At 50.2% G+C, this 26,304-nt stretch overlaps 3 protein-coding genes across 5 annotated transcripts in view; all 3 read left to right on the top strand.

Moving 5' to 3' along the window:
- Positions 1–1,714, top strand: part of LOC124472397 (growth/differentiation factor 6) — a 2,573-nt gene extending 859 nt beyond the window's left edge. The window contains exon 3 of the mRNA XM_047027189.1: positions 381–1,714. Within this exon, the coding sequence (XP_046883145.1) occupies positions 381–1,231 (851 nt within the window). The 3' untranslated portion in view covers positions 1,232–1,714. The remainder of the gene's footprint in view (positions 1–380) is intronic.
- Positions 1,715–4,588: 2,874 nt separating this feature from the next.
- Positions 4,589–16,415, top strand: crtc1a (CREB regulated transcription coactivator 1a). Of its 3 annotated transcripts, none has more exons than XM_047028181.1 (13): positions 4,589–4,860; positions 7,227–7,343; positions 7,745–7,882; positions 8,773–8,834; positions 9,052–9,137; positions 10,109–10,203; positions 11,442–11,482; positions 11,627–11,870; positions 12,036–12,227; positions 12,967–13,053; positions 13,733–13,816; positions 14,472–14,652; positions 15,008–16,415. In XM_047028181.1, exons 1-13 carry the CDS (start codon positions 4,735–4,737, stop codon positions 15,208–15,210), a joined length of 1,656 nt encoding a protein of 551 aa, XP_046884137.1. In that variant the 5' UTR covers positions 4,589–4,734; the 3' UTR covers positions 15,211–16,415. The 3 variants fall into 3 exon arrangements, with proteins under 3 accessions (XP_046884137.1, XP_046884138.1, XP_046884139.1); XM_047028183.1 differs by having other exon boundaries at positions 4,590–4,860; positions 15,069–16,415; XM_047028182.1 differs by lacking the exon at positions 12,967–13,053.
- A 4,157-nt stretch (positions 16,416–20,572) lies between these two features.
- Positions 20,573–25,775, top strand: crsp7 (cofactor required for Sp1 transcriptional activation, subunit 7). The gene is given in 4 exon segments (XM_047028370.1): positions 20,573–20,881; positions 21,914–21,988; positions 22,113–23,167; positions 23,169–25,775. Coding segments are annotated over 4 exon segments (1,836 nt in total). The 5' UTR covers positions 20,573–20,809; the 3' UTR covers positions 23,803–25,775.
- Positions 25,776–26,304: the final 529 nt, after the last annotated feature.

The raw sequence follows: 26,304 nt of genomic DNA, 5'->3' as shown, positions 1-26,304 counted from the left end.
TTCCCTTTCTCAAAATACCTACCACACTGGTTTGGCTATAAATACCAACCTTACCCAAGCTAGGGTAACCCAGCCTTCTCTAACAGAGTTCTGACATCATGGAATTTCCTATTTTCTAGTTATATACATGTAGATAACACCTTTCTGGCATGACCTGTCTGTCTGTCTACCTGTCTGCCTGCCTGCCTGTCTGCATGCCTGGCTGCCTGTCTGCCTGCCTGCCTGTCTGTCTGTCTGCCTGTATCTCCAGTACACAGCCTGGTGTCCTGACAGCAGTGTTTGGTTCAGGTTAGACAGACATGGTTAGACAGTGTTCTGGTTGTGCTTTGACAGTGTTCTAGTTTGATAGTGTTCTAGTTTGACAGTGATGTGTCCCCCAGTGTCCCCGGTGCCCTCTCTGGACCCAGAGCTGCTCTGGTACCAGGCCGTGTTCCAGCACAGACCCAGCTTCAGGACGGGCCTGGGTCTGATCAAGGCTCAGCTCAGACTCTACACACACCTGCGGAAGGACACACCTGGCCCTGGCCCTGGCCCTGGTCCTGGTCCTGGTCCTGGACCTGGTCATGGCCCTGGTCCTGGTCCTGGCCCTGGTCCTGGACTGGTGGTCCAGGTCCGGGTGTATGAGAGAAGACAGCTGAACGATACAGCTGCCAGACCCCCAGGGCAGCAGCCCCCCCTGCAGCCCTCCGGTCCGGGAGCTGCCAGCGTGGACGTGGGGCGGGAGGTGCGGAGGTGGAGGGCGGGGCCAGGGGGGGGGGAGCTGGTGGTAGAGATGGGGGTGCTCTGGGCTGGGGGTGAGGAGGGGGGTTCTGGGCCGCCCAGCCTGGCCCTGGAGCTGGACCTGGCACCTAGCAGGCGGGGCCGGGGGGTCCGGGGGGACAGAAGGAGGAGGCGTTCCAGTGGGGAGCAGAGCTGCGAGGAGGAGGGTCTGTGCTGCAGGAAGTCCATCAGTGTATCTTTCGAGGAGATTGGTTGGTCGGACTGGGTGGTGGCACCCCCTGGCTACACCATGAGGTACTGCGGTGGCTCCTGCCCCCATAACTACCGGCCGGCCAGCATGCATGCCCAGGTGAAGTCCCGGCTGCACCGGCTCTCCTGGGGCGGAGCTCCCCAGCCCTGCTGCGTGCCCGCGGGATTTGAACCGCTAGTGCTCATGCACTACGACAGCAGAGGAAAGCTGAAGCTCAGCACCTTCAGCGATCTGCTGGTGACCAGCTGCCACTGCGCGTGACACACTGCAGGGACACACTGCATATGTACATGGATACATGGATATACTGTATATAACTACAGAGAGAGATGTTCTTGGACTCTGACAGACTCTGAAAGACACATAAGCGACACTACACATGTTGTTTTATAAAACTAGTTACTGTTAACAAACTCTGTATTACAAGAGGTCGTATGACATTCCTAGTCCTGTGATATCATATATCTATATTTACATTTATACACATGAAGAAGTGTATTTCTATTATTATTTCGTTGTTTAAATGTGTATGTACTGTAGGAACCAGGTCAGGCGTATGACTGAAGATACTCTGCTTGTTAAATACATTTCAATTACACAAATAACACCAAATTACACAATTATATGCTACAATATTGATTGATTGTGTTTATGTTTAATTTTTTCTCTATTAACAACAGCAAGGAAATCACATTTACATTTAGTCATTTAGCAGACGCTCTTATCCAGAGCGACTTACAGTAAGTACAGGGACATTCCCCCCGAGGCAAGTAGGGTGAAGTGCCTTGCCCAAGGACACAACGTCATATTGGCTGGGAATCGATCCGGCAACCTTCTGATTACTAGCCCGACTCCCTCACCACTCAGCCATCTGACTCCCAGAGAGTGAGTGAAAGTGAAATCAGAGTGAAATCAGAGACAATGCAGAGTGAAATCAGAGACAAATTTCCCTTCGGGGACAATAACGTTTCAATTTATCTTTACTATTTATGTTTATGTTAAAACATCATTAAAGCTTCTACTTTTTCTCAGTTAAGTTGTGTAAAGTGCCAGTTATGCTTCAGTGAGCAGGATTCAAAACATCCTATCAACTCAGACAACAAAATATGCTTGAAGGTTCAAACTCTGATTGGCTGCATCCTCCAAGGAAAGCTCTAATTGGCTGTAGAGGTGTCCTTGAAGCTTGAAGACCCTAGCCTTGACCCCTGACCCCTGGCCTTCACAAGCTAGACTTTGGGGATGTCCTTCCTCAGTAAACTAAGATGTGTGGCCGGTTTACAGGCTCTTACACAGCAACATGCTTGATTACCAGAGATACTAGAGATTATGAAAGATACAGTGAGATAATGAAAGATAATCTGAGATATGCAGTTTGTGTTTATGGAAAGAAAGAGAGGTTAATAAACACAGGTGTGTGTGATAACCAGACATGCGGTAGTCAGAGTTTAATTTGGATTAATAACAAAAAATTTACATTTATATCATCATTTTATCTAGAACAAACATCCTCTTAGCCTAGTGAAACATGCGGGAATCCAACCATTCTCTCTCAAGACATGGAACTACTGAAAGCCAACATGTATAACACATGTCACTACTGAAAGGGTTAGGGTATAAAGGCCGATTTATACTTCTCCGACTCCGTTACTGACGGACGCACGCACGGAGTCGGACGGATTGGTTGAATTTATACTACTCCAACGGCTCTGCGTGCTGAAACAATTCACCGCCAGAACAGTAGATAGGGCTGCACTGCAATGCTAGCTAGGTTATCAAAAAGTCAGAGCAAATTTACAAATGAGCCGTTTCATCAATAAAATAAGCACATTTTCAGCAACTACACTGCCCATTTCTCGTCACATATTAATTCAGATGCTGATTTACATGTACTGTTTAGATGAAATTAGTGTTATAAAAACTTACAAAAATGGCGGTCGAAGGATTCCGTTCTCTTGTTGGTCACGGCAACCCCACCCCCGCCCCTGACTCAAGCAGTTCTTAATACGGACCAATCACAGCCAAGGGTACGGTGGCCCTGAAGTGCAAACCACACCCCCTAATATGAGTACATCCCCCAAATCAAAATACTCCCCCAAAACGGATGACTTGTTCACCTCCCCCCAATACAAAAACGCGCTAATAATATGATCAGAAATGTGGTCTTCCTGTAAGAATCTGTGAATTGCGAATTGTGAATCAATAAACTTGGTGGTAGTTAAGATAAAGTAAAATGAATGAGAGAAATAATCCGTCCTTCACTCCAGGAATGAGTGGAGAGGTTAGGGGAGGATAACAGGAGAGAGTGCTGAACCACCTGGAGAGATGGAGGTGGTTCTCAGCCGCATCCTGCAGCCCAGCAAGAGGAAGTTAGATGAGAAAAAGTCTACTTTTGGAAAGGCCCAGTTTCTGAAAGTTACAAACATCCTGAGAGACTGACAGACTGATGCCCATCAGAACCAGGGGTGATGCAACCATGACAGACCGACAAACCGGGCTTGCTGTGGAGAAACAGACTGACAGGCTGAGGGTTAGCGTTATTCAGCTTTCTTATCTACTTTGAGCTAAAAAGAGGGAAAGGGAGAGAAAGTGTTAGACAGAGAGGGAGAAAGAGATGGAGAGAGCAAGTGTTAGACAGAAAGAGGGGGAAGGAGAGAGAGAGAGAGAGAGAGAGAGAGAGAGAGAGAGATAGAAAAAGAGAGGGAGACAGAAAGTGTTGGACAGAGAGACACACACACAATGCACACACACAAAGCACACACACAACATATACTGTGTTTGTGACTGACATGTGTATGTGTGTATGTATACATATATATTAATAAATCTTAATGTTATGTTAAGGTTCTCCTGCTTTAATCTTTCAACTGAATTTACCATATTTAATTGATATCAGATTATTTAGTAACATAAATAATATACCAACCTCCATAATAATAATATAAATACTATTTATGTAATTCCAACGTTGCTTTGGCAATATGAACATTTGTTTCTTAATGCTAATAAAGACCATTGAAAAATGAGAGAGAGAGAGAGAGAGAGAGCACAAGAGAGATACAAAAAACAGGGAGAGCAAAGTGTCTGTGTATTCTGTTTCTGTAGCTCCCCCTGCTGTCTGCGTACCTGAATGTGTTATAGTCCTCCAAAACACCCTGACCCTCACCTCCCTCACCTTTATTCTTAACCCAGATACATACTTAACTCCCCCCACACGCACACACCACACTCCTCCTCTGTGGCCCCAGCATAGGAGTCTGCAGTGGTTTCCTAGGTAACCTAACATCAGTGGTTTCCTAGGTAACCTGTGGCCTTGTGAAAAAGGGGGCGCTCCCTGTGCTCTGGGTCCTTCGCTCGAATGTGTGTGTGTGTTTGACAACGTGTGTGTGTTTGACTACATGTGTGTGGGTGTGTGTTTGACTACGTGTGTGTGTGTGTTTGACTGTGTGTGTGTGTGTGTGTGTGTTTGACTACGTGTGTGACTATAGGCTATGTATATGTGTGTGTATTTTCCATAATGCGTAATCATGTAACATCGTGATTGTGTAATTAAAAAGTTAAATTTGATCTTTACAGTTATGTACCCCTGGAGGAACGGAAAGAGCACGTTGCTACACTAGTCAGCCCGGGGTCGCGCGTGGACCATCCCTCCTCAGGAAGCCGCAGAATGCGGGAGATCCAGATGTGAGCGTGGACTGACAGCGCCCACGCGCAAGCAAGGACGTGGGCACGCAGCGCAGAGGGAAAGCGGAGCAGAAAAGCGAAACATGGCGACATCGAATAATCCACGGAAATTCAGCGAGAAAATCGCTTTACATACCCAGAAGCAAGCAGAGGAGACGGCGGCGTTTGACGAAGTGATGAAAGACCTGGGCATTACCCGAGCGGCGAGGGTAAGGCTGCCTGTTTTAACACAATTTGCTAGTTGTCAAATCATAAATAAATAAATAAAATGTGCGGCGGTTATACAGCTCGACTGTCGAGGTAAACAATAACAAACGGCTCCAGTGCCAGCTATCATCGTGCTTGAATTATGCAGACGGTTAAACCTATTGATTTGGCTGTTGAAAATGTTACAGGGCCTGTTGTCACGGAAAGTTGGACACCATCACCCCGCAGCAGTGATATTACGGGGCGTGCTCGCGGGGCGTGCTCGCGTGTTTGATAGCTGCATTCAAAACACAGCTGAGGGTCACTGCCCCAGAGAGAAACAGGCAGTTCAGGGTTGTATGCAGTATCAGAGAAACAGGCAGTTCAGGGTTGTATGCAGTATCAGAGAAACAGGCAGTTCAGGGTTGTATTCCAGTATCAGAGAAACATGCAGTTCAGGGTAGTATTCCAGTGTCAGAGAAACAGGCAGTTCAGGGTTCTATTTAGTATCAGAGAAACAGGCAATTCAGGGTAGTATTCCAGAAATAGAGAAACAGGCAGTTCGGGGTTGTATTCCAGTATCAGAGAAACAGGCAGTTCGGGGTTGTATTCCAGTATCAGAGAAACAGGCAGTTCAGGGTTCTATTCAGTATCAAAGAAACAGGCAGTTCAGGGTTCTATTCAGTCTGTGACATGTACAGCAGCTTGTTAAAGTCAAAGGTTCCAGCACTGTGTGACAGGGTTCAGACAGACAGGGGGCAGACAGGGTTCAGACAGACAGGTGGCAGATAGACAGGGGACAGACAGGGTTCGGACAGACAGGTGGCAGACAGACAGGGGGCAGACAGACAGGGGGCCAGGTGTGTGACTGACTGCAAATCAGAGATAAGGCGAGATTATGTTCATAAACTGCGTTCCACAATAGATATGGTGCCACATGTAAGCCCTTCTAATGAAGAGATAATGTGTGACATGTAACATGTAAGCCCTTGGAGATAATGTGTGACATGTAACATGTAAGCCCTTGGAGATAATGTGTGACATGTAACATGTTAGCCTTCTAATGAAGAGATAATGTGTGACATGTAACATGTAAGCCTTCTAATGAAGAGATAATGTGTGACATGTAACATGTAAGCCCTTGGAGATAATGTGTGACATGTAACATGTAAGCCTTCTAATGAAGAGATAATGTGTGACATGTAACATGTAAGCCTTCTAATGAAGATTCTGCATCAGAATGTTGTTCATGTAAAGCCCACACAAGCAGACTGGTTACAAACATCACTATTGGGCGGCTGTAGCTCAGGGGGTAGAGAGGGCCGTCTGTTAATCGCAAGGTTGGCGGTTCGATCTCCGATTCCTCCCAGGCCATGTGCCAAAGTATCCTTGAGCAAGTCTCTGAACCCCAAGTTGCTCCCGATGGGCAGGCCGGAGCCTTGCATGGCAGCTCACTGCAGTCAGTATGTGTGAGTGTGAGTGTGAATGGGTGAATGAGAGGCAAAACTGGTGAAGCGCTTTGAGTGCCGCTAAGGTAGAAAACGTGCGATATAAATGCAGTCTATTTACTATTGGTAATGTGATGGTGTAATGATGTGAGGTGGAGGTGAATGGTAGAACCTCTAGCAGTGTGTGTGTGTGTACGTGTGTGTGCGTGTGTGTGTGTATGTGTGAACTGCCACACCCCTTTCCTCTGGCAAACCCGTCATACAGGATGGAGGTGAGAGTGGGAGGTGAAAGAGGGAGGTGAGAGAGGGAGGAGGGAGGAGGGAAGTGAGAGAGGGAGGTGAGAGAGGGAGGTGAGAGAGGGAGGAGGGAGGAGGGAGGTGAGAGTGGGAGGTGAGAGAGGGAGGTGAGAGAGGGAGGGGAGAGAGGGAGGGGAGAGAGGGAGGTGAGAGAGGGATGTGAGAGAGGGAAGTGAGAGAGGGAGGTGAGGGAGGAGGGAGGTGAGAGTGGGAGGTGAGAGAGGGAGGCGAGAGAGGGAGGCGAGAGAGGGAGGCGAGAGAGGGAGGTGAATGAGGGAGGTGAGAGAGGGAGGAGGGAGGAGGGAGGTGAGAGAGGGAGGTGAGAGAGGGAGGAGGGAGGTGAGAGAGGGAGGTGAGAGAGGGAGGAGGGAGGTGAGAGAGGGAGGTGAGAGGAGGGAGGTGAGAGAGGGAGGTGAGAGAGGGAGATGAGAGAGGGAGGAGGGAGGTGAGAGTGGAAGGTGAGAGTAGGAGGTGAGAGAGGGAGGAGGGAGGTGAGTGAGGTGAGCTCTGGGCTGAGAAGAAGGGGGAGGTACTGCACATTGTGATCTTTAGAACAATGTGTATAAAACAATATGGAAATATGGGTACAGTATGTTTAAATATTGTTTAATATACATTATATGTTTAATGTGTTGTTGTTCCAGTTGCAGAGGCAGAATATGCAGTACCTGCAGCTGGGGTCCAGTAGGGGGCAGTGTTACGGCGGCTCTCTGCCCAACGTCAACCAGATCAGCAGCGGCGCCATCGACCTTCCCTTCCAGGTCAGAACGTCTGTGTGTGACCCTGTCGTTGACCCCTGACCCCTGACCCCTAGCTCCATCCCTGCTCCCGGTACGTGAGTGTGGTCTCCCTAAGCACCCTGACACTAACCATATGCTTAACCATATCCCTAACCATATGCCTAATCATATCCCTAATCATATCCCTAATCATATCGCTATTTTAATGTCAATTGCTGATCTGTAAACAGAGACACGCAGGGGGTCATAAAGATAATGTTTAAAACAGGTCCAGATTAGGTGCAATGCCCCCGGTGTGTAATGCCCCCGGTGTGTAATGCCCCCGGTGTGTAATGGCCCCGGTGTGTAATGCCCCCGGTGTGTAATGCCCCCAGTGTGTAATGCCCCCGGTGTGTAATGCCCCCGGTGTGTCCTTTCTCCAGACAGCATTTCTCCCTGCGGGGCAGGACAGCAGCCGCAGCACCCGGCGCCACGGCCTGGTGGAGCGGGTGTACCGGGACCGCGGCCGCATCACCTCTCCTCACCGCCGGCCCCTGGCGCTGGACAAGAACGGCCGGCAGATATCCTTCCTAATGGGCCGCTGGGTTCCTGCTGGGCCGCGGGGTTCCTGCTGGGCCGCGGGGTTCCTGCTGGGTCGATGGGTTCCTGCTGGGCCGCGGGGTTCCTGCTGGGTTCCTGCTGGGTCGTGGGGTTCCTGCTGGGTTCCTGCTGGGTCGTGGGGTTCCTGCTGGGTTCCTGCTGGGTTCCTGCTGGGCCGCGGGGTTCCTGCTGGGTTCCTGCTGGGCCGTGGGGTTCCTGCTGGGCCGTGGGGTTCCTGCTGGGTTCCTGCTGGGTTCCTGCTGGGTTCCTGCTGGGCCGTGGGGTTCCTGCTGGGTTCCTGCTGGGCCGCGGGGTTCCTGCTGGGTTCCTGCTGGGCCGTGGGGTTCCTGCTGGGCCGTGGGGTTCCTGCTGGATTCCTGCTGGGTTCCTGCTGGGTTCCTGCTGGGCCGTGGGGTTCCTGCTGGGTTCCTGCTGGGCCGCGGGGTTCCTGCTGGGCCGCGGGGTTCCTGCTGGGTTCCTGCTGGGCCGTGGGGTTCCTGCTGGGTTCTTGCTGGGCCGTGGGGTTCCTGCTGGGCCGTGGGGTTCCTGCTGGGTTCCTGCTGGGTTCCTGCTGGGTTCCTGCTGGGCCGCGGGGTTCCTGCTGGGCCGCGGGGTTCCTGCTGGGTTCCTGCTGGGTTCCTGCTGGGTTCCTGCTGGGCCGTGGGGTTCCTGCTGGGTTCCTGCTGGGCCGCGGGGTTCCTGCTGAAAAGTTATGGGTGGGGGATTTTTCGCAAATATTTGTGGGATTTCCCTCAAATACTGATGAACATGGCCAGTTATTATACACAGCCCCTCCCTGGGAACACTGCAGAGATTTGTTGTCATATCCAAGTTCATGTCTTATGTTTGTTTCTCCTTAATGGGCTCTCACATAGACAGCTGTCCCTATGGTTCAGTCTACCTGTCACCTCCACCAGACACAAGCTGGAGAAGGTGAGTCATCCGTCCATCCATCCAAGTGTGAAAGTGTGTAGTATGTGTGTAGTGTGTAATATTTAGTGTGTAGTGTGTATCAGTGTGTGATTCTGTGTAGTGTGCATCAGCGTGTGTTGCTGTGTAGTGTGTAGTTTGTGGTGTGTAGTGTTAATGAAGTGTGCATCAGTGTGTAGTGTGTGTGTAGTGTGCATCAGTGTGTGTTGCTGTGCTTCAGGACCAACTCTGACTCTGCGCTGCACCAGAGCACGCTAAGCCCCGCCCTGCAGGCTGCCGCCTCACAGGAGCTGCCGCCCAAACGAGGTGAGCACCCTTCTACACCTCCTAGCTCCTCTCCTGCCTCCTCTCTACCATCCTGCATCCTACTTCCTTGTGTTCAGCCCTCCTCCAGACCCCCTGTGCTGTCCTGAAGTACAGTTACACAGTAGAGCACACACAGAACAATGCTCTTCAGTCTGAGTGAGACCGTTAGTGTTCATGCTTTCTGTCTTGATGAGCCTAGTCTGTACTAGGGATGTGTAGTTTGTGGTGTGTAATGTGTGTGTAGTGTGCGCTATTATAAACCGCAATTTAAAGATGGTGTATGCAATGCCAAAAATGGTTTGAAAGAGAGGGGAGGGGACTGGAGGTGGGGCGATGAGAGAGAATGAGGTCAGAGATCTCTGCTTTGGACAGGGGAGAGAAAGAGTTTAGACATTTATGGTTATCGTTAGTTTCATTTATTTGGTACTGTATTATCTGGTAACTGATTTCTGTTTCAAAAGGCAGCAACTGTTCCAAAGATAGCAGGCCAGGTTGTTTAAAGTGTGAGAGGACAGACCAGCAGGCCAGGTTGTTAGTGTCTGAGAGGATTGACCAGCTGTGTCTGATGATCAGAGGCCTGAAGGAGATTCTCACCCCACTGAGAACCAGCTAATGGAGCGTGTTGGGTTAGAGTGGTAACCCTAACCCTGATGGAGCCTGTTGGTTTAGAGTGGTAACCCTAACCCTGATGGAGCCTGTTGGTTTAGAGTGGTAACCCTAACCCTGATGGAGCCTGTTGGTTTAGAGTGGTAACCCTAACCCTGATGGAGCCTGTTGGGTTAGAGTGGTAACCCTAACCCTGATGGAGCCTGTTGACGCTGGCCTGAGTGTCTTTGAAGGCAGAGTCAGTAAAGGGCTTTATCCAATCACTTCAATGGCAATGAGTCAATTGGTGCCAAAGTGCTAAATACATGTGACTATTTTGATATCATGCATGACTTTTAAATAATTGAATTGAATAATTCCCTCAGTACTTCTGCTCACGGTACCTAACGAGCAGGACAAGGCACCTAACCCTAACCCTAACCACATCGAGGGACTGAATCACCACTGGGATGGCAAGAAGGTGAGTGGTCTGCCGTGTGAGTGTGTGTGTGTGCGTGTGTGTATGTGCGCATGTGTGTGAGTGTGCATGTGTGTGAGTGTGCAGGCATGTGTGTTTGTGAGTGTACATGTATGTGTGAATGTCTGTGTAGCAGCAATGTTAGCCGTCTTCTGTTACTGTGTTGCTAGCTAGCTGCAGCTATCATGGCTGCTCTGCCTTATGCTGGGGACACACTACAGGATAATCGGGCCGATTTCGCCCCTTCCGACAATCCTAGGGTAACGTCCCGATTATCTTGATGGTTCTACTGATTATTTTATCAGATGTTCCCTTGGTGTGAGGTGTGTCAAGAGTGACCGAATCTGCTCGGAAGGACGTCGGAGGCGCCCCGATCGAGAATGTTGAATATTTGCAATCAGAAATCCTGATGTGTGGGGGGAACCCCAAGGACAAACCCAGAGGACAAACCCAGAGGACAAACCCCGAGGACAAACCCCGAGGACAAACCCCGAGGACAAACTCCGAGGACAAACCCCGAGGACAAACCCCGAGGACAAACTCCGAGGACAAACCCAGAGGACATACCCCGAGGACAAACCCCGAGGACAAACCCCGAGGACAAACCCCGAGGACAAACCCCAAGGACAAAACCTGAGTTTATCACGTGAAACAAAACAATATGCAATCCTAAAGCAAGCTGAGAGAAGACAGAAGCATAACAAACGGAGTCACGGCGCAACAGAAAGTTAAATTGAATTGATTTGTGGCAACAGCAAACCCTTTAATTTTTTCCGTGAATTTTCTGTGAAAATAATTCCAAACACTATCATCGTAATTTCGTCCTGCATATAGTTCGCCATGCTTATTCTTAAATCTCGATAGATTTAGCAAGATTTGTTGTGTTAACAGTCGGGACACTGGTTGGAAATCTGTTTGTGTGTGGTGTGCTGTCTGTCATATCATGGCACACCACACACTGTAGGAGCAAAACGGCTACATCTATGATTTTTTGTCCTCATGTTTGTGGTCTCTCACAGTTTGAAAATCTTATAAGGTTAAAAAAATCGTTTAGTGTGTTCCCAGCATTACTTATCAGAGGGCGTGCTAATACGCTTAAGAGCTAATTAGCTAACGAGCTATGGATCTAACGAGCTCCAGCACCTGGCTGGTTCCTGCTTCCTCCTTGACTGTGCGGACACTTACAGCAGCACAAAATGTAACCCCTCTGACAACCCCTAACCCTCTCTCATCCACTGCAGAGCATCGCCCGCTCCAAGCCCTGCAAAGTTCCAGGGATCAAGTAAGTCTCCTACCCCCTACCTCCTCTCCTAACTCCTACCTCCTTACTTAATTCATACATCCTACCTCCTCTCCTAACTCCTAGCTCCTACCTCTTCTCCTAGGTCTCTGAGTAGGTTGTTGACAGTCTCTCCTCCTCTTGCAGCATTTTCCTCTCCCCGGACCAGGAGATGTTAGGGTTAGGGTTAACCTCTCTGGTGTCGGCGGGCCCGGGTACCGGGGGCTCCCTCCCCGACCTCACCACCATGCAGTTCCCCCCGCCGCTGCACCCACCACTGGACCCAGAGGAGCAGGGCAGCTCCTCCAACAGCACCGGGGACCTTGCTGCCCTGCACACAGATGGCCCCCAGCCCTCCCCTGCCCTGCCTCCCCCCCTCACCCTCTCCCAGGTACACTCACCCTGGACTGGGTGAGGGTTAGAGTAATCCTCACCCTCTCCTGCTTCCCCCCAGAAACACACAAAGCTACACTGAGCCTCCCCTCAGTCTCTGTGACTAACAGTGACAATGTGTGTGTGTGTGTGTGTATATTTGAATGTGTGTTTGTGTACCCAGGCTATCGACACCATGACTCTGGAGCAGCATCTGTCCCAGTATGCCTTCTACCTCCCAGTCACTGCCCAGGACCAGGACCAGGACATGACCGAGAGCCAGACCCCCCCTGGCCTGGCCCAGCTCCTGCAGCAGCTGCCCTCCTTCAGCACTAGCTCCCAGAATCCAGCCTCCGGCAGCATGGACAACAGCTCGGTACGCTCTCTCCCCATCAGTACAGCAGCAGCACATGGCAAACTACAGCAGCACATGGCAAACTACAGCAGCCTGCAGCACATCATCATGTTGTCAACATGGCTCAGTTGTCTACATTGGTTACCATGGTTACTAACTCTACGGGGCTGAGCCTGTTGAGCTGCCCTACAGAGCGCCTGGGCCTTCTCTTTTCTGTAACCTAGGTAACACCTGATTCTGTAGCCAAGGCAAAACCTGTTTCTGTAGTTTAGGCAACACCTGTTCCTGTAGCCTAGGCAACACCTGTTTCTGTAGCCTAGGTAGCAGCTGTTTCTGGAGCCTTGGCAACACCTGTTTCTGGAGCCTAGGCAACACCTGGGTGCCGGATGGAACTGCACATCCATCATGGGGCTGAAGGAGATACTGAGGTGTGGGTTAGAACATCCTCTCACCCCTGTACTACAGTGCTCTGGCTATCCTAGTCCTGTACTACAGTGCTCTGGCTATCCTAGTCCTGTACTACAGTGCTCTGAGTATTCTAGTCCTGTACTACAGTGCTCTGAGCACCCTAGTCCTGTACTAGAGTGTTCATGGGTATTGTAGTCCTGAACCAGAGTGTTCTATTCTAGGCCTGTACTATCTGGGTATCGGCCCTGCACTAAAGTCTAACCTGTTCTACTCTCAGTATACCCTCTCCTGTGTCAGTCCTGTACTAGTCTAGTCCCGTGCTAGAGTCTAACCTGCAGTGCTGTACCCTCAGTACCGCTCCAGGCTAGGGTCCTCAGCGCTCCCGTCTCCAACATCTCCCGTCTCCAATCAAGCCTTCTCCCCTGGCAGCTCCCCTCAAGTAAGGGCACCCGACCGCCTGGCTGACTGGCTGACCAGCTGGCAGGCTGACTGATTGACTGACAAGCTTGCTGGCTGTCTGATTGTCTGACTGAATGACTAGCTGACTGACTGACTTCCTGGTTGGCTGGCAGACTGTCTGTCTGACTGACTGACTAGCTGGTTGGCTGGCAGACTGTCTGTCTGACTGACTGACTAGCTGGTTGGCTGGCAGGTGTGTGTCTGTCTGACTGACTGACTAGCTGGTTGGCTGGCTGGTGTGTGTCTGTCTGCCTCCTCCGTGGTCCTGTAGCTGTGTAGTCCTGCCTTCCCCAGTCTACCCCGTCTAAAACATCCAGAAGAAATGTATCAATCCAAGTCTTGTATTAGCCTCCAGCCTTGTATGTGCTTGTTTTGTGCTCAGTGTGTTAGGGTTAGAGTGGGTTGAACCACTAGTTGATACACAGTTGAACCCAGGGAGATGCTTCAGCACAAACATGTTGTCAGCCTTGTGACGTTTCTGCTCTTACGATGTGAGCCGTCCAACATTTCACCCGTGACCTTTTCATGTAGACCTGTAGACCTGTTTGAACCCATTAGAGATGATGTGTTTGTGTGTTGACCAGGGATGTGTTTGTGTGTGTGTGTGTTAACCAGGGATGTTTGTGTGTGTGTTAACCAGGGATGTGTGTGTGTTGCAGCATAGCTCATCTCTGGCCAGTGTGTTCTCTGACCTGTACGACCAGCAGATGAGTTCCAGGCACACCAGCGCCCTCTCCCTGCAGGTCAGTGCAGCACACCTTCACACGTCTAGCCCTCTCCCTGCAGGTCAGTGCAGCACACCTTCACACGTCTAGCCCTCTCCCTGCAGGTCAGTGCAGCACACCTTCACACGTCTAGCCCTCTCCCTGCAGGTCAGTGCAGCACACCTTCACACGTCTAGCCCTTTCCCTGCAGGTCAGTGCAGCACACCTTCACACGTCTAGCCCTCTCCCTGCAGGTCAGTGCAGCACACCTTCACACGTCTAGCCCTCTCCCTGCAGGTCAGTGCAGCACACCTTCACACGTCTAGCCCTCTCCCTGCAGGTCAGTGCAGCACACCTTCACACGTCTAGCCCTCTCCCTGCAGGTCAGTGCAGCACACCTTCACACGTCTAGCCCTCACCCTGCAGGTCAGTGCAGCACACCTTCACATGTCCAACCCTAGCTCTGGCCCTGACCCTAACCCTAGCCCTAGCCCTGACCCTAATCCTTCACTTTCTCACTACACCAACACGTCAGTGGAACCTCCTCAGTGGAAGTATTTCTGTCTTTGGACCCTCAGCCAGTTCAACTGTCTTGTAGCTTATCAACTCTCTGGGATCCAGTCATGTGATGTCTTGTAGCCTATCAACTCTCTGGGATCCAGTCATGTGATGTTTATGTATTCTGTGACTTCAGCTTGAGCAGTTCAACATGATTGACAGCTCATTAGGCTCTGCCTCCCTCTACGGACCCGCCTCCACCCTCAACTACACCCAGGCTGCCATGATGGGCCTGACCGGTAGTCATGGCAACCTGCTGGAATCCCCGCAACTGGGCTACAGTAGCCATAGCAACATCCCCAACATCATCCTGACAGGTTGGTTACATCACAGCCTTCTATCTCACTCTTTTCTCTCCTCCTTCTATTAGCCTATTCACTCTTTCTATACCTCTCTAGCTTCCTCCTCCTATTTTCCTCCTCTCGCTGTCGTCCTCCTCTCATCCTTCCCCCCCCCCTCTCTCTCTTCTCTCTCTCTTCTCCCCATTAAGAGTGAATACTCATTCTCACCTGACCACCTCTTCTGTCCTGCTCTCTCTCCTACTTTTTCTTTCCTCTTCCCCCTCTCTCCCTCCTCTACCTTTCTTTTCTCTTCTCTCTCTTTCCTCCTCTTTCTCTCTCTCCTCCTCTCTCTGCACCTCCTCTCTCTTCCTTCTCTCTCTCCCTCTCGTAGTGACCGAGGAGTCGGCCAGCCACCTGTCTAAAGAGTTCGCCAACTCCTTGTCCTCTGACAGCTTCGATGTGGATGCTGCATTCCCATTGGATGAGCTGAAGATTGACCCTCTGACTCTGGACGGTCTACACATGCTCCATGATCCAGACATGGTGCTGGCTGACCCTGCCACTGAGGACACCTTCCGGCTGGACCGCCTGTAGTGCAGCGCAGGCCTGGGGAGAGAGGCTGGGGCGCCTATCCTAAGAGAAAAGCTTTTTTCTGGGGTGTAGGAGTCAGTCGAGACCGAGGATGAGACAGGATCCAGGCCGCACTCCCACCAGCTACCCACTCCAAGAGCTGAGGATGGATAGGCTAGTGAAAGGAAGAATGAATATGGAGGATGGTTACCTTAGTAACCTTTCTTTTTCTCTGGTCACATGGTGGTGTTTGTAAAGCAGGCAGTCTGTTGTGACCAGTTGGGTTAACCCTAACCCTAAACAGACATCCGAGCCCTTCTTTGTTCTTGTTTTTAAACATGCAGGATCCCTTCTAGCCTGGCGTTTGTAAAGATGGAAAAGCTTTATGACCCTAACCCTTGAACCCTCATCTTAGCCCCTGGTCCTAAACCTGACTGGCCTCACCGTAACCCTGGCCTGACCGCAATCCTAACCCTGGACCCTAGCATAGGATACTGTCCCCTTTCCTGGCTGTGGTTGCCCTCAAGCTTGACCAGTCATCTTGCTACTTCACCAACATCATCATCTGAGCTAATAAGAAACTGGTTGTGTGAAGAAGATAATTTTGATATTATATATGACGTTGGCATTTCGGAAATGTTTGGTCCATACTTTATTGGATGAATATTGGAATTACTTGAGGAAGATGGCATCCTAAATGTTTCAGGACAGGAAGTAGAATCACTATATTTACAGGACAGGAAGCAGCATGTAGAATAGGTGTATATACGGGATCTGAGTGGTAGCTCTCTTTGTCAGGACACCCCACCTTCAATCACAGGACCCTCAATCACAGGACACTGGTGACTGTTATGCCATATATCTGGTCAAACTTGCCTTCTTGTTTGAGGAAGAAAAGAGTGTATTTTTTGAAAACGTGTATATCCTATTGAAGAAGATTTGACTATTTTTTTTAGGTGTCTAATATTGTTGACTTGACGATGTTCCAGTTTGGGATTGCTGGTATGAAGGTGTTGGAGCAGGTTCTGTTAGTTCTAGCAGGTTCTGTTAGTTCTAGCAGGTTCTGGTGGTCCCTCCTCTGCCTGTAAGCCCCCCTCCCTCCTTTATTGGACTCACATCTGGTAACAATCCAAATGTTCACTGTTCCCATACTAGGGTTTCCCGCAGAAAATGTGTTAGTTAAGGTGAGGTAGGGGTAAGGTAAGGTGGGGTTTGCCGTAGACCGGGTGGGGGGGGGGGGGGGGGGGGGGGGGGTTGTGCGATAGAAGACTAATGCATTCTGCAGAGAAGGGGGACTGGCGTTGGTCACAGTTTGGAATGGAGGGGAGAAAACAGGACAACGGTGGATATCGTTAATAAAAAAAACTACGGGGATTCCCTAGTTAAGGCGGCAGGCGTGTGTTGCTTAGGCGGCCGCCTTAACTGAAAAGTGCTGCTGGAAACCCTGCGTACTAGTCCGTACTAGTCCAGTGCTCCTGTTTCTGTGTTTGATCTTGTTTTGTATGTGTGTTTGCTTTTCTGTGTATCCGTGGTGAAGAGCCCAATCCCTTCAATTCTTATTTTGTAACTGCATGAGTTCCCAGACACAAGTTCATGTTTTCCTGCTGCTTTAACGTCATAGAACTTTACAAGACGAACTGAGAAGTTTAATAACTTTTTAAAAAGATATTGTTCCTCTTATGTTTTCTATGTTTGGTATGTTGTGTTTGTTTCGGTTTCAGCCACATTAGTGAATTTGCCTGTTACTGTGTGTCAACCCCATCCCCCTCTTTGACCCGCTCAATCCTCTTCAGTTTGTCGTGTGTACAGACTAGCTGTTTTAAATGCTTTCTTGGTAGAAATAGTGTTTTTGTGCTCTGTGAAATGATGTCCAAGTGATAGATGTTGTTGATGCTCTGAAATGTCCTGCAGTCTGTCTGTAGCGTCCCACTTCCTGTTACAGTTCTGTGTTGTTGACCTGCAGCCCTCCTCACAATCCCTCCGTACAGCAGGGAGTCCTGCTCCACCTCATCTTTGCCAGCCCCACCAGCTGGGCCCAGGTACTAACCCACCAGCTGGGCCCAGGTACTAACCCATCAGCTGGGCCCAGGTACTAACCCACCAGCTGGGCCCAGGTCCTAACCCACCAGCTGGGCCCAGGTCCTAACCCACCAGCTGGGCCCAGTTACTGCCCCAACTGGGCCCAGGTACTAACCCACCAGCTGGGCCCAGGTCCTAACCCACCAGCTGGGCCCAGGTCCTAACCCACCAGCTGGGCCCAGGTACTAACCCACCAGCTGGGCCCAGGTCCTAACCCACCAGCTGGGCCCAGTTACTGCCCCAGCTGGGCCCAGGTCCTAACCCACCAGCTGGGCCCAGGTACTAACCCACCAGCTGGGCCCAGGTCCTAACCCACCAGCTGGGCCCAGTTACTGCCCTTGCTTGGCCCAGGTCCTGCCCCAGCTGGACCCAGGTACTGCCACTACGTTTACAGACAGCTGTTTACAATCAAACAAGTTGATTTCACTATCTGTCTTTAGTCGACACTTCAATGTCTGGGATACATAACCTGGGCTGCATGTGAGTCTGTGGCAACATTAGATAACCTGGGCTGCATGTGAGTCTGTGGCAACATTAGATAACCTGGGCTGCATGTGTGTCTGTGGCAACATTAGATAACCTGGGCTGCATGTTTTATTGAATAGGCTATTTAAATATACATGCACCTGTAACCTGAAGCAGAACCCTCTTTAGGGATGTAGACGAGAACTAGGATAGTCAGATCCAAACTGTCTCCCTAATGGGATCAGATGGCTGAGCGGTTAGGGAGTCGGACTAATCAGGTTAACCAATTAAACTGTTGGTTCGATTCCCGGCTGTGCCAAATGACAATGTGTCCTTGGGCAAGACACTTCACCCTACTTGCCTCGGGAGAAATGTCCCTGTACTTATTGTAAGTCGCTCTGGATAAGAGCGTCTGCTAAATGACTAAATGTAATGTAATGCTGGGTACCAACCACAAGATAATCGGGTTGATTTGGGCCGATTTTCCCCTTCCGACAATCCTAGGTAATCCCCCGACAATCCTAGGTTATGTCCCGATTACCTACAGATTATTTTATCAGTTTTCCCCTTCGGTGTGAGTTGTTTTAGGAGTGACCGAACTCGCTTGGAAAAACGTCGGGAGCCGCCCCGATCGTGAATCAGAAATCCTGATGTGTGGGGGGAGCAAAACGGTTACATCTAGGGTGTTTTTGTCCTCATGTTTGTGGTCTCTCACATTTTGAAAATCTTAAAAGTAAAAAAAAAAAATAGTGGGTACCCTGCATAAGGAGACACTATTTAGACATGACGCGGTGTGGGATATAGTCACTGTAGTGGCGTGAAAGGAAAGCCAACCAGATATTGTAGGAGCGTCAACAGGAAGGACGCTCCGTACCTAAGGTAACTACTACTGCTCTAAAATGTGCATTTAAGGACATTGTCCCAAGGCAGTGACGGTGTTCTCCAACCACGGCAGCTATATTGTATTATACTGTATTTGATTTCTGAGCAGCTGACAACTTCATGAACGTTGCACGTGCATTGGACTGCAATGTCGGCACCCTACACAGGAACCAGACACAGTTATGCTTCAAATATGCAAAACCAGTTTCAGCCGCACAGCTTGGCAATCCCTTACATTTGATGAGCTAAACCCTTTAAAAGATATGTGGATCAAAAACAGTTCTTTCAATTCAGCTTTTTATATAAAAACGGACGAAAAACCCTTGCCTGTACAGTGTATGTGCTTACAACTGAAAAAGTATGTCAAGCTCATAGTACAATTATGTATTTTTCTTGTGTAAAGGCTTATGTCTTTGTATCTTTGCAGTACTATTTGTAAATGAAATTATATTAAATATAAATGAAAGCAAAGATATGACCCGTCTCCTTGCCTACAATGTTTTGAATTTCCTTCGGCTTCAATAAAGTTTGTTGGGCTGTGGCTCCACCTGCCGGCGTTACCTGACGCCAAGATAAAAACGAATGCACGTGACACGTGATAAAATATCAGTTGGCTTTTTTTAATGTGTGTAAAGCATGGGCGTCGCCGCAATGTAACTTGGGGGGGTCACGTCCCCCTCACAAAAAATCGTTTGGGCCCCCACACATTTTCGATCAAAATATTTGTGCATGACTGGTCTACTAGTCCAGCGATCTTTCCATTGCTTCACCATCAAATCCGTTCCACTTCATCAGTAGGGAGAATACCCATAGCAATAGAATTCCACTGCGTTTTCTAGACAAACAGCATCACGCACGCAGATTCAACTCCCATACTCTTTGATCGACGCATCGCGCTTGCAGCTAGCACTTCAGACATGACTGTTCCACAGACGAGATCAGACATTTTGGGCTGTGCCATTTAGGGAAACTGATTCAACCACCTAACCCATGTATTTTGAAAGCTTACATCCTAAGGATGTGATCTGTGGAAAAGACTACAGGTTTGAACACACATTTGACCATTTCTGAACTGTCCAGTCGTGCTTTAGGGAGATGCTCATTTTTTATGTAGCCTACATAATTATTAGGCTACTAAACCTATACCAATTGTGAATTTGATATGCCGATAACATGATTTACATCTCAGAAATCTTCATATGAAAAATCTACATTAAACTTATTATTATCAATATGAAAGAATGCTCAATGCATCTCCATGTCTCCTGATATCTAGGTGGTAGACATTGAGAGTGAGTCAGAGGCAGGGGCAGCATGCAGGGGCAGTGGAGACAGCTCTGTTGCTGGGGTGAATGCTGAAAGGTGACAGGTAGTTGAAGATGTCCCATTGCTTATTGGGAAGTTTAGTTTTCAAAATATTTTAATGTTCAGCCCTTCAGTATATGTGGTAAATGCATCAGAATGTGGGAAATTGCATCTAAATATTTGTTTAAATTATGGGGGAGAAACCCCCAGACCCCCCGCATAATGTATCCCCCCTACTTTCAAAATACTGCTGACGCCCATGGTGTTAAGTATTTCAACTGGTCTCAGACTCTGATACTTAACGTTGAATGATTGTAAAGTTACCACAAGGAGGTGAGTGTGCCGTGGCATATTTCGTACCTGTTATTGACACAGGCCTATCCAAGGTCTAACCCAGTGGACATAGCAGTCTGGCGGTGTGAGCGCTGTAACCGTTGACCTACCAATAATGTTAACTCTTTAAAATTACGATCTTCACATTTTACATGATCCTGCCATGATGGCACTTGTAATGGTGGTTTCGGGAAATACAATGTTGTTAAGACATTGACGGTAGTTTGAGAGCTAGACATTAGAACCTGACTTTTTGAATGCTTGAACCAGGTGTATGTGGATCTGACGTCACCTCCCAGCATGCACTGCGGCCGCTGTGAGCAGCAGCTGGGAGCTCGAGCTCGTTACCAGAGAGCCGCGGCGGCAACAGGAGACGGAGAGCAAAACACTAGTTCCACTCCATGTGACATATAGTGAACCTTTAAGCACACAGACATCACTTTAATATGTAGCTCGGGGTTCCTGCATACTCCTATCGAGACTTTTGAGTGTCTTCGAATCAACCAGTCTTCATTTTGGAGGATTCCTCCCCCGTCCGCCGTATCGTAACGAACAGGCAATGACAACGGCTTCAGCAACTCCGCAGCAGATGAGAGACCGGCTGCTTCAGGCCATCGATAGCCACAGCAATGTAAGCAAGCGTCTCCTCAACTAGCCCCGGTATAAGCTACTTGCTTAGTTATAATGTAACATTAACAAAGAATAGTTTGACAGTGAGAGTGAAAAACAACACGATTGTCCCGTTATATCATAACAAGCTAGCTTGCTAACTAGGTGGCAATGGTCAGGCTAGCCACGTTAATATGAGTTGACACTTGTCTGACGTTAGTTATGCTAGCTAGCAAGGCAGTGAGCTTGTTAACCGCTGTGCTGGGTGAGCTGGGTTGATTAAAGTAGCATACCCAGGTTAGCTGCTGTTTTTCTCTTTCAAACCTATTGTATTAGATTTGTTAAATTCCCTAGTTAGCTAACAACGTGTATACGCCTAGTAACGTATTTACCACACCGGTATTCAACTAGCTAGTTAATTGTCCTAAAATGACGTTAAAACATGTACATCGGCGTAAATGTTTACCATGACTAACTAGCTAAAGCGCTAACGTTACCTTCCGCCCATCCCAAGTTGACACTTGACTTTTCCTGTCATACACATTTGGTTGGATGCTATCAGAAGGTGAAATGTACTTCACATTAATGTAACTACTACATGAACACACCACAGACTGTTTATTTCCTGCCATGTTTTATTTGACGTTGTGAAACAAGGGAGTCATGAGATGCCTAACATCAGTTAATTATGGAGTTGACAAAGCTAGTTAGCTTACTAGCAAGCTCATCAACTCAACATGTCTGTATAGTAAGTCAAGTTAATGTTCAATGTTGTCGATGATCAGTTGTCTTGGTCGATGATCAGTTGTCTGAAAGTATATTCTTATGGGATATTTAGCTATTTGAACAGTTGTCAGATTAGCATGTTGTTTACCAGGCTACTTAAGGTATTGCAAGCTAGTATAACCAAGTGAACGTGTGTGTGGTCAGAAATGTACTTCTAGTCAGCTAACTTCCTCTTCATAGCTACAGGAAATGGAGTCCTTGATTATTGTGATCAGCACACACTTGTCTTATGCTACAAAATGCTATCTTGTCAAATGTGTTTTTGCAGATTCACAACATGGTGGCTGTATTAGAAGTAATCACCTATTTGGAGAAGTACCCCATTACTAAAGAAGCACTTGAGGTGAGACAACAGGCCTTTAGCATCTGATGGGTCAGACTAATCTATTCACTGACCTATACCCATGATGGTTGTCTTGCGCCAGTTGTGAGGGTGGTAACAGGTTGATGTAAACATCCTTCTGCAGGAGACCCGCCTGGGGAAGCTGATCAACGATGTGAGGAAGTGCAGCGGAGATGAGGACCTAGCGCGCCGCGCCAAGAAGCTGCTGCGCAGCTGGCAGAGGCTGATCCAGCCAGGGGCGGAGCCAGCCCGGGGGGGAGGAGCCTCCACAACCTCCTCAGCCAATGGCGGGGCTCACCCCTGCCGGATAGAAGTTCCTCCCTCCGTGTCGCTGGCAGGAAGGGGTGTGTCGCTGGCAGGAAGGGGCGGGCCGGAGGTGCGAGTCCGACATGACGTCCACAACACTTACTCCCCGAAGGCGGAGAAATCGAGCCGTAAGCGTCGGGGCGCCTCGCCTCCTGCCAAGCTGCCCAGGACCCTCGAGCACCACTCCTCCTTGTCACTGACCAATGGGGTTGCCAGGAGCTCCGGGGCTCCGCCTGAGGGGGCTTTGCCTGACCGGACCTGGAAAGAACCGCCCCTCGACCAAGACCGGGCTTGGACGGAACCACAGCTTGACCTTGACAATTACAGCAGGATCCCAGTGAACGCTGTGAAGCCACGCCCCAGCTCCCCCAGCAACCCGCGGACCCCTGGTGCCCTGGCGCTGCCGACAGCTGCGCTGGACGAGAGGGGGGATGCCTACCAGACAGTGGGCGGGGCCTGCCAGACAGTGGGCGGGGCCTGCCAGACAGTGGGTGGGGCCTGCCAGACAGGGGGCGGGGCTTGCCAGACAGGGGGCAGGGCCTATCAGGCCCGTAGCCCGCGCTGCCTCTCCTCCAGCCCCCGCAGTGCAAGACAGGAGACTCTGTCAAAATGCTCTCTAACCAACACTCCCCGAGGCCCGAGCCCCTCCCAGCCCTCAACCTCCCCTGCCAGGGTGCCCTGTGTGGAGGGGCCCCCCTCGGCCCCCACTCACGCACACTGGTCCAGTTCCTTAGACAATAACTCCCCTTACAGCACCACCACACTGGACCCCCCCTCTGTCTCCCTGTCCCCCACTTCCTCACACACGCCTGATGGTTGTCCGCCCATCCACCCCTCGCCCCCCCCCCCCCTCCTCCGGGAGCCCTGCCCCCTCAGACAGGAAGCGTAGGAGGAAGTACCGCTCCAGAGACTACTCTGTGAACTTGGGGGGCCAGAACACAGACGCCACCAAGCCCGTCAGGCTAAAGGAACGCAGAATCACCTTTGACCCTGTGACGGGACAGATCAAGCCCATGGTGCACAGAGAGCCCTCCCACTCAGATGTGCCCCCTAGCCCGCCCCCCCCAGAACTCCAAATCAGGACAGAGAGCCCCCTGCACCCCCCTGCCCCCGCCCCGACCCCCAGCACCTTCCAACACACTAACTGGAAGGAGCTTTCCCGTAACGAGATCATCCGGTCGTACCTGAGCCTCCAGAGCAGTGTCCTCTCCTCCTCCGGGACTCCCAGCACTCACTCCCTCCTGTCTGGCTGCCTTCAGCAGGAGGACATCCAGGCCCGGGAGGGTAGGAAGACCCACGTGCTGCAGACCACCGGCTCGGCCTCTGGGCGGCAGGGGGGAGAGGTGACGGGGGAGGAGGTCAGCAGGGTGCACACGCAGCACTGGCCCGGGGTCAACGGCTGCTACGACACTCAAGAGGTCTGGTACGACTGGACACAGTGCATCTCTCTGGACCCCCACGGGGCAGAGAGCAGACTCCACATCCTGCCCTATGTCTGCCTGGACTGAGACAGGGCCGAGAGCGGACTCCACTTCCTGGGTAAGGGTTAGACCCTGGGCCTGACCCTGGGTAAGGGTTAGACCCCTGGCCTGACCCTGGGTAAGGGTTAGACCCCTGGCCTGACCCTGGGTAAGGGTTAGACCCCTGGCCTGACCCTGGGTTAGGGTTAGACCCCTGGCCTGACCCTGGGTAAGGGTTAGACCCCTGGCCTGACCCTGGGTAAGGGTTAGACCCCTGGCCTGAGTGTCTGAACGGGGCTGGGAGGAGAGGAGGAGGAGGAGATGAAAAGGAACTGTTTTGTTGTCAAACAAGGGCTGTTTCTGTTGTGATGAGGCACCCGGTTTGCAGAGTGCTGCTACTAGTGAATGGGGGGTGGGCTTACCGCAGTTACAAGAAGCTTTATGTGAGATAAAGAATAAATTATAAGTTCTTATCATGTATCATTTATTTATTTGACCTTTTCTTTGTTTTGTTTTGAGGTTAATGGTTTACTGATTCAACCCTGTTAGAGCTGTATAATCTCTTAGTGTTCACCTGCAGCAGGCGTTGTGTCAGCTGTCTCTAGGGTTGGCCAGGTGTACTCCTCTCCTCACAGCGCCTAGCAACCACAGCCAGCTACTCCTTATCAATGATACCCTAGCAACTATGTTTCTTTTTCCAAAAAGTGATCAGTCCATCCTTCCACCTTTGAGAAATGTCAGAATGTTTTGAATTCTGACCAGTGAAGATCACCGTTGTAAAACTGTCTGGTTTCTTCGTTTACATAGAGGATGTTTGGTGCAGGGTTTGTGTGATGTAAGGAGACATGGCCAGAAGGGGGCTGCTGTGTCCCAGAGGGGGGCTGCTGTGTCCCAGAGGGGGGCTGCTGTGTCCCAGAAGGGGGCTGCTGTGTCCCAGAGGGGGGCTGCTGTGTCCCAGAGGGTGGCTGCTGTGTCCCAGAGGGGGGGCTGCTGTGTCCCAGAGGGGGGGCTGCTGTGTCCCAGAGGGGGGGGCTGCTGTGTCCCAGAGGGGGGGCTGCTGTGTGTTCCTACTAATGTGCCTTCCATGTCTGGATTTGCTTCCACAGAGCTACCTAGCCAGGACCCAGGTCTGTATGACTCCTAATGCCATGTCTGATTACCTGGGGAATGCACCGTTCTGCTCAATGCTTGCCTGGGGGAGGGGGACTTTGCCCTGGGGGGAGGGGGGCACTGCCAGAGGGAAGAGACTGTGCTCTGGGAGTGTGACCAGACCCCCCCCCCCCTTGGGGGTGTGACCAGAAGGTGGACTAACCCCGCCCCCCCGCCGCCACCCTCCTGAGCAGCTCAGTTTGATTGAGATTTCTTTATTTGTTCAGTGTTCAACATTTCTGTTGTTTTGAAAAAATAAAGTAATCTAAATTCTCTCGTGGTGTGGTTGGTTGGTTGTTTTTTGTAATGCTGATACAGTTAATCCATTAGAAGCCTGTCATTATGAGATGCAAGTGTGTTTACCAGTAAGTGAGGCAGTAGAGGAGAGACCTGTGCAGTACTGTAGGAGTCCACAGGGGGGAGGCCTTTGGGTTTGCAGTTTCTAAGAAGTGTATGGTGGGTAGGGTTTTTAATCAGCAAAATTACCATTGCAACTCATAAACCAGATGTCACAATAACCTGACATGCTAACTTGATGTCATACTAACCTGAAATCATAATTAACATGACTAGCTTAACATCATGCTATCCTGATGTCATGCTAACTTATCATGCTATCCTGATGTCATGCTAACTTATCATGCTATCCTGATGTCATGCAAACCTGCCTGGGTGAAAACTTGTCTGATGTGATACAAGACATTACCTCATGAAGCACACATGCATTATCACCACACATACTCACCTGTTCTCACCTCCTCCTCTCCTCCCAGCTGCTTTCCTCCGGCCTAACCACCTCCTCCCTAACCACTTCATCATCATGTCTTCATCTCCTCTCCATTTCCACTCGTCCCAGTGCCTCTTCTCCTTCCTCTCACCTCCTATGCTCCTCCCCCCCTCCTCTCACTCCCTCTCCTCTCACCTCCTATCCTCCTCCCCCTCTCCTCTCACCTATCTTCTTCACCTCCTATCCTCCTCTCACCTCCTACCCTCCTCCCCCTCTCTTCTCACCTCCTATCCTCCTCTCACCTCCTATCCTCTCACCTCCTATCCTCCTCACCTCATATCCTCCTCTCACCTCCTATCCTCCTCTCACCTCCTATCCTCCTCACATCCTATCCTCCTCTCACCTCCGATCCTCCTCCCCTAATTTATGTGTGGTGGCTGTACATGCAAGGTGTGGCTGGTGTTGACAGCATAGCTGTGCCTGTACAGGTCTGGATCTGGCTCAAGTTCCATAATTGATAGAAATGTGACAAAGAACTCAACTGGCTAGTTCACAAAGTCAGCCTCAACAGTTTCATGCCCATATTTAAACATTCATATCTAAATGCATGTTTAAACGTTATACACATTTTATGCTGATTTCACAACATTCTCATCATTCCTAACGGCTCACAG

This window comes from Hypomesus transpacificus, chromosome 10 (genome assembly GCF_021917145.1).
Source record: "Hypomesus transpacificus isolate Combined female chromosome 10, fHypTra1, whole genome shotgun sequence".
Lineage (NCBI taxonomy): Eukaryota > Metazoa > Chordata > Actinopteri > Osmeriformes > Osmeridae > Hypomesus > Hypomesus transpacificus.
The sequence above is the reverse complement of the archived record's forward strand: the minus strand, read 5'-3'. Positions and strand labels throughout refer to the sequence as shown.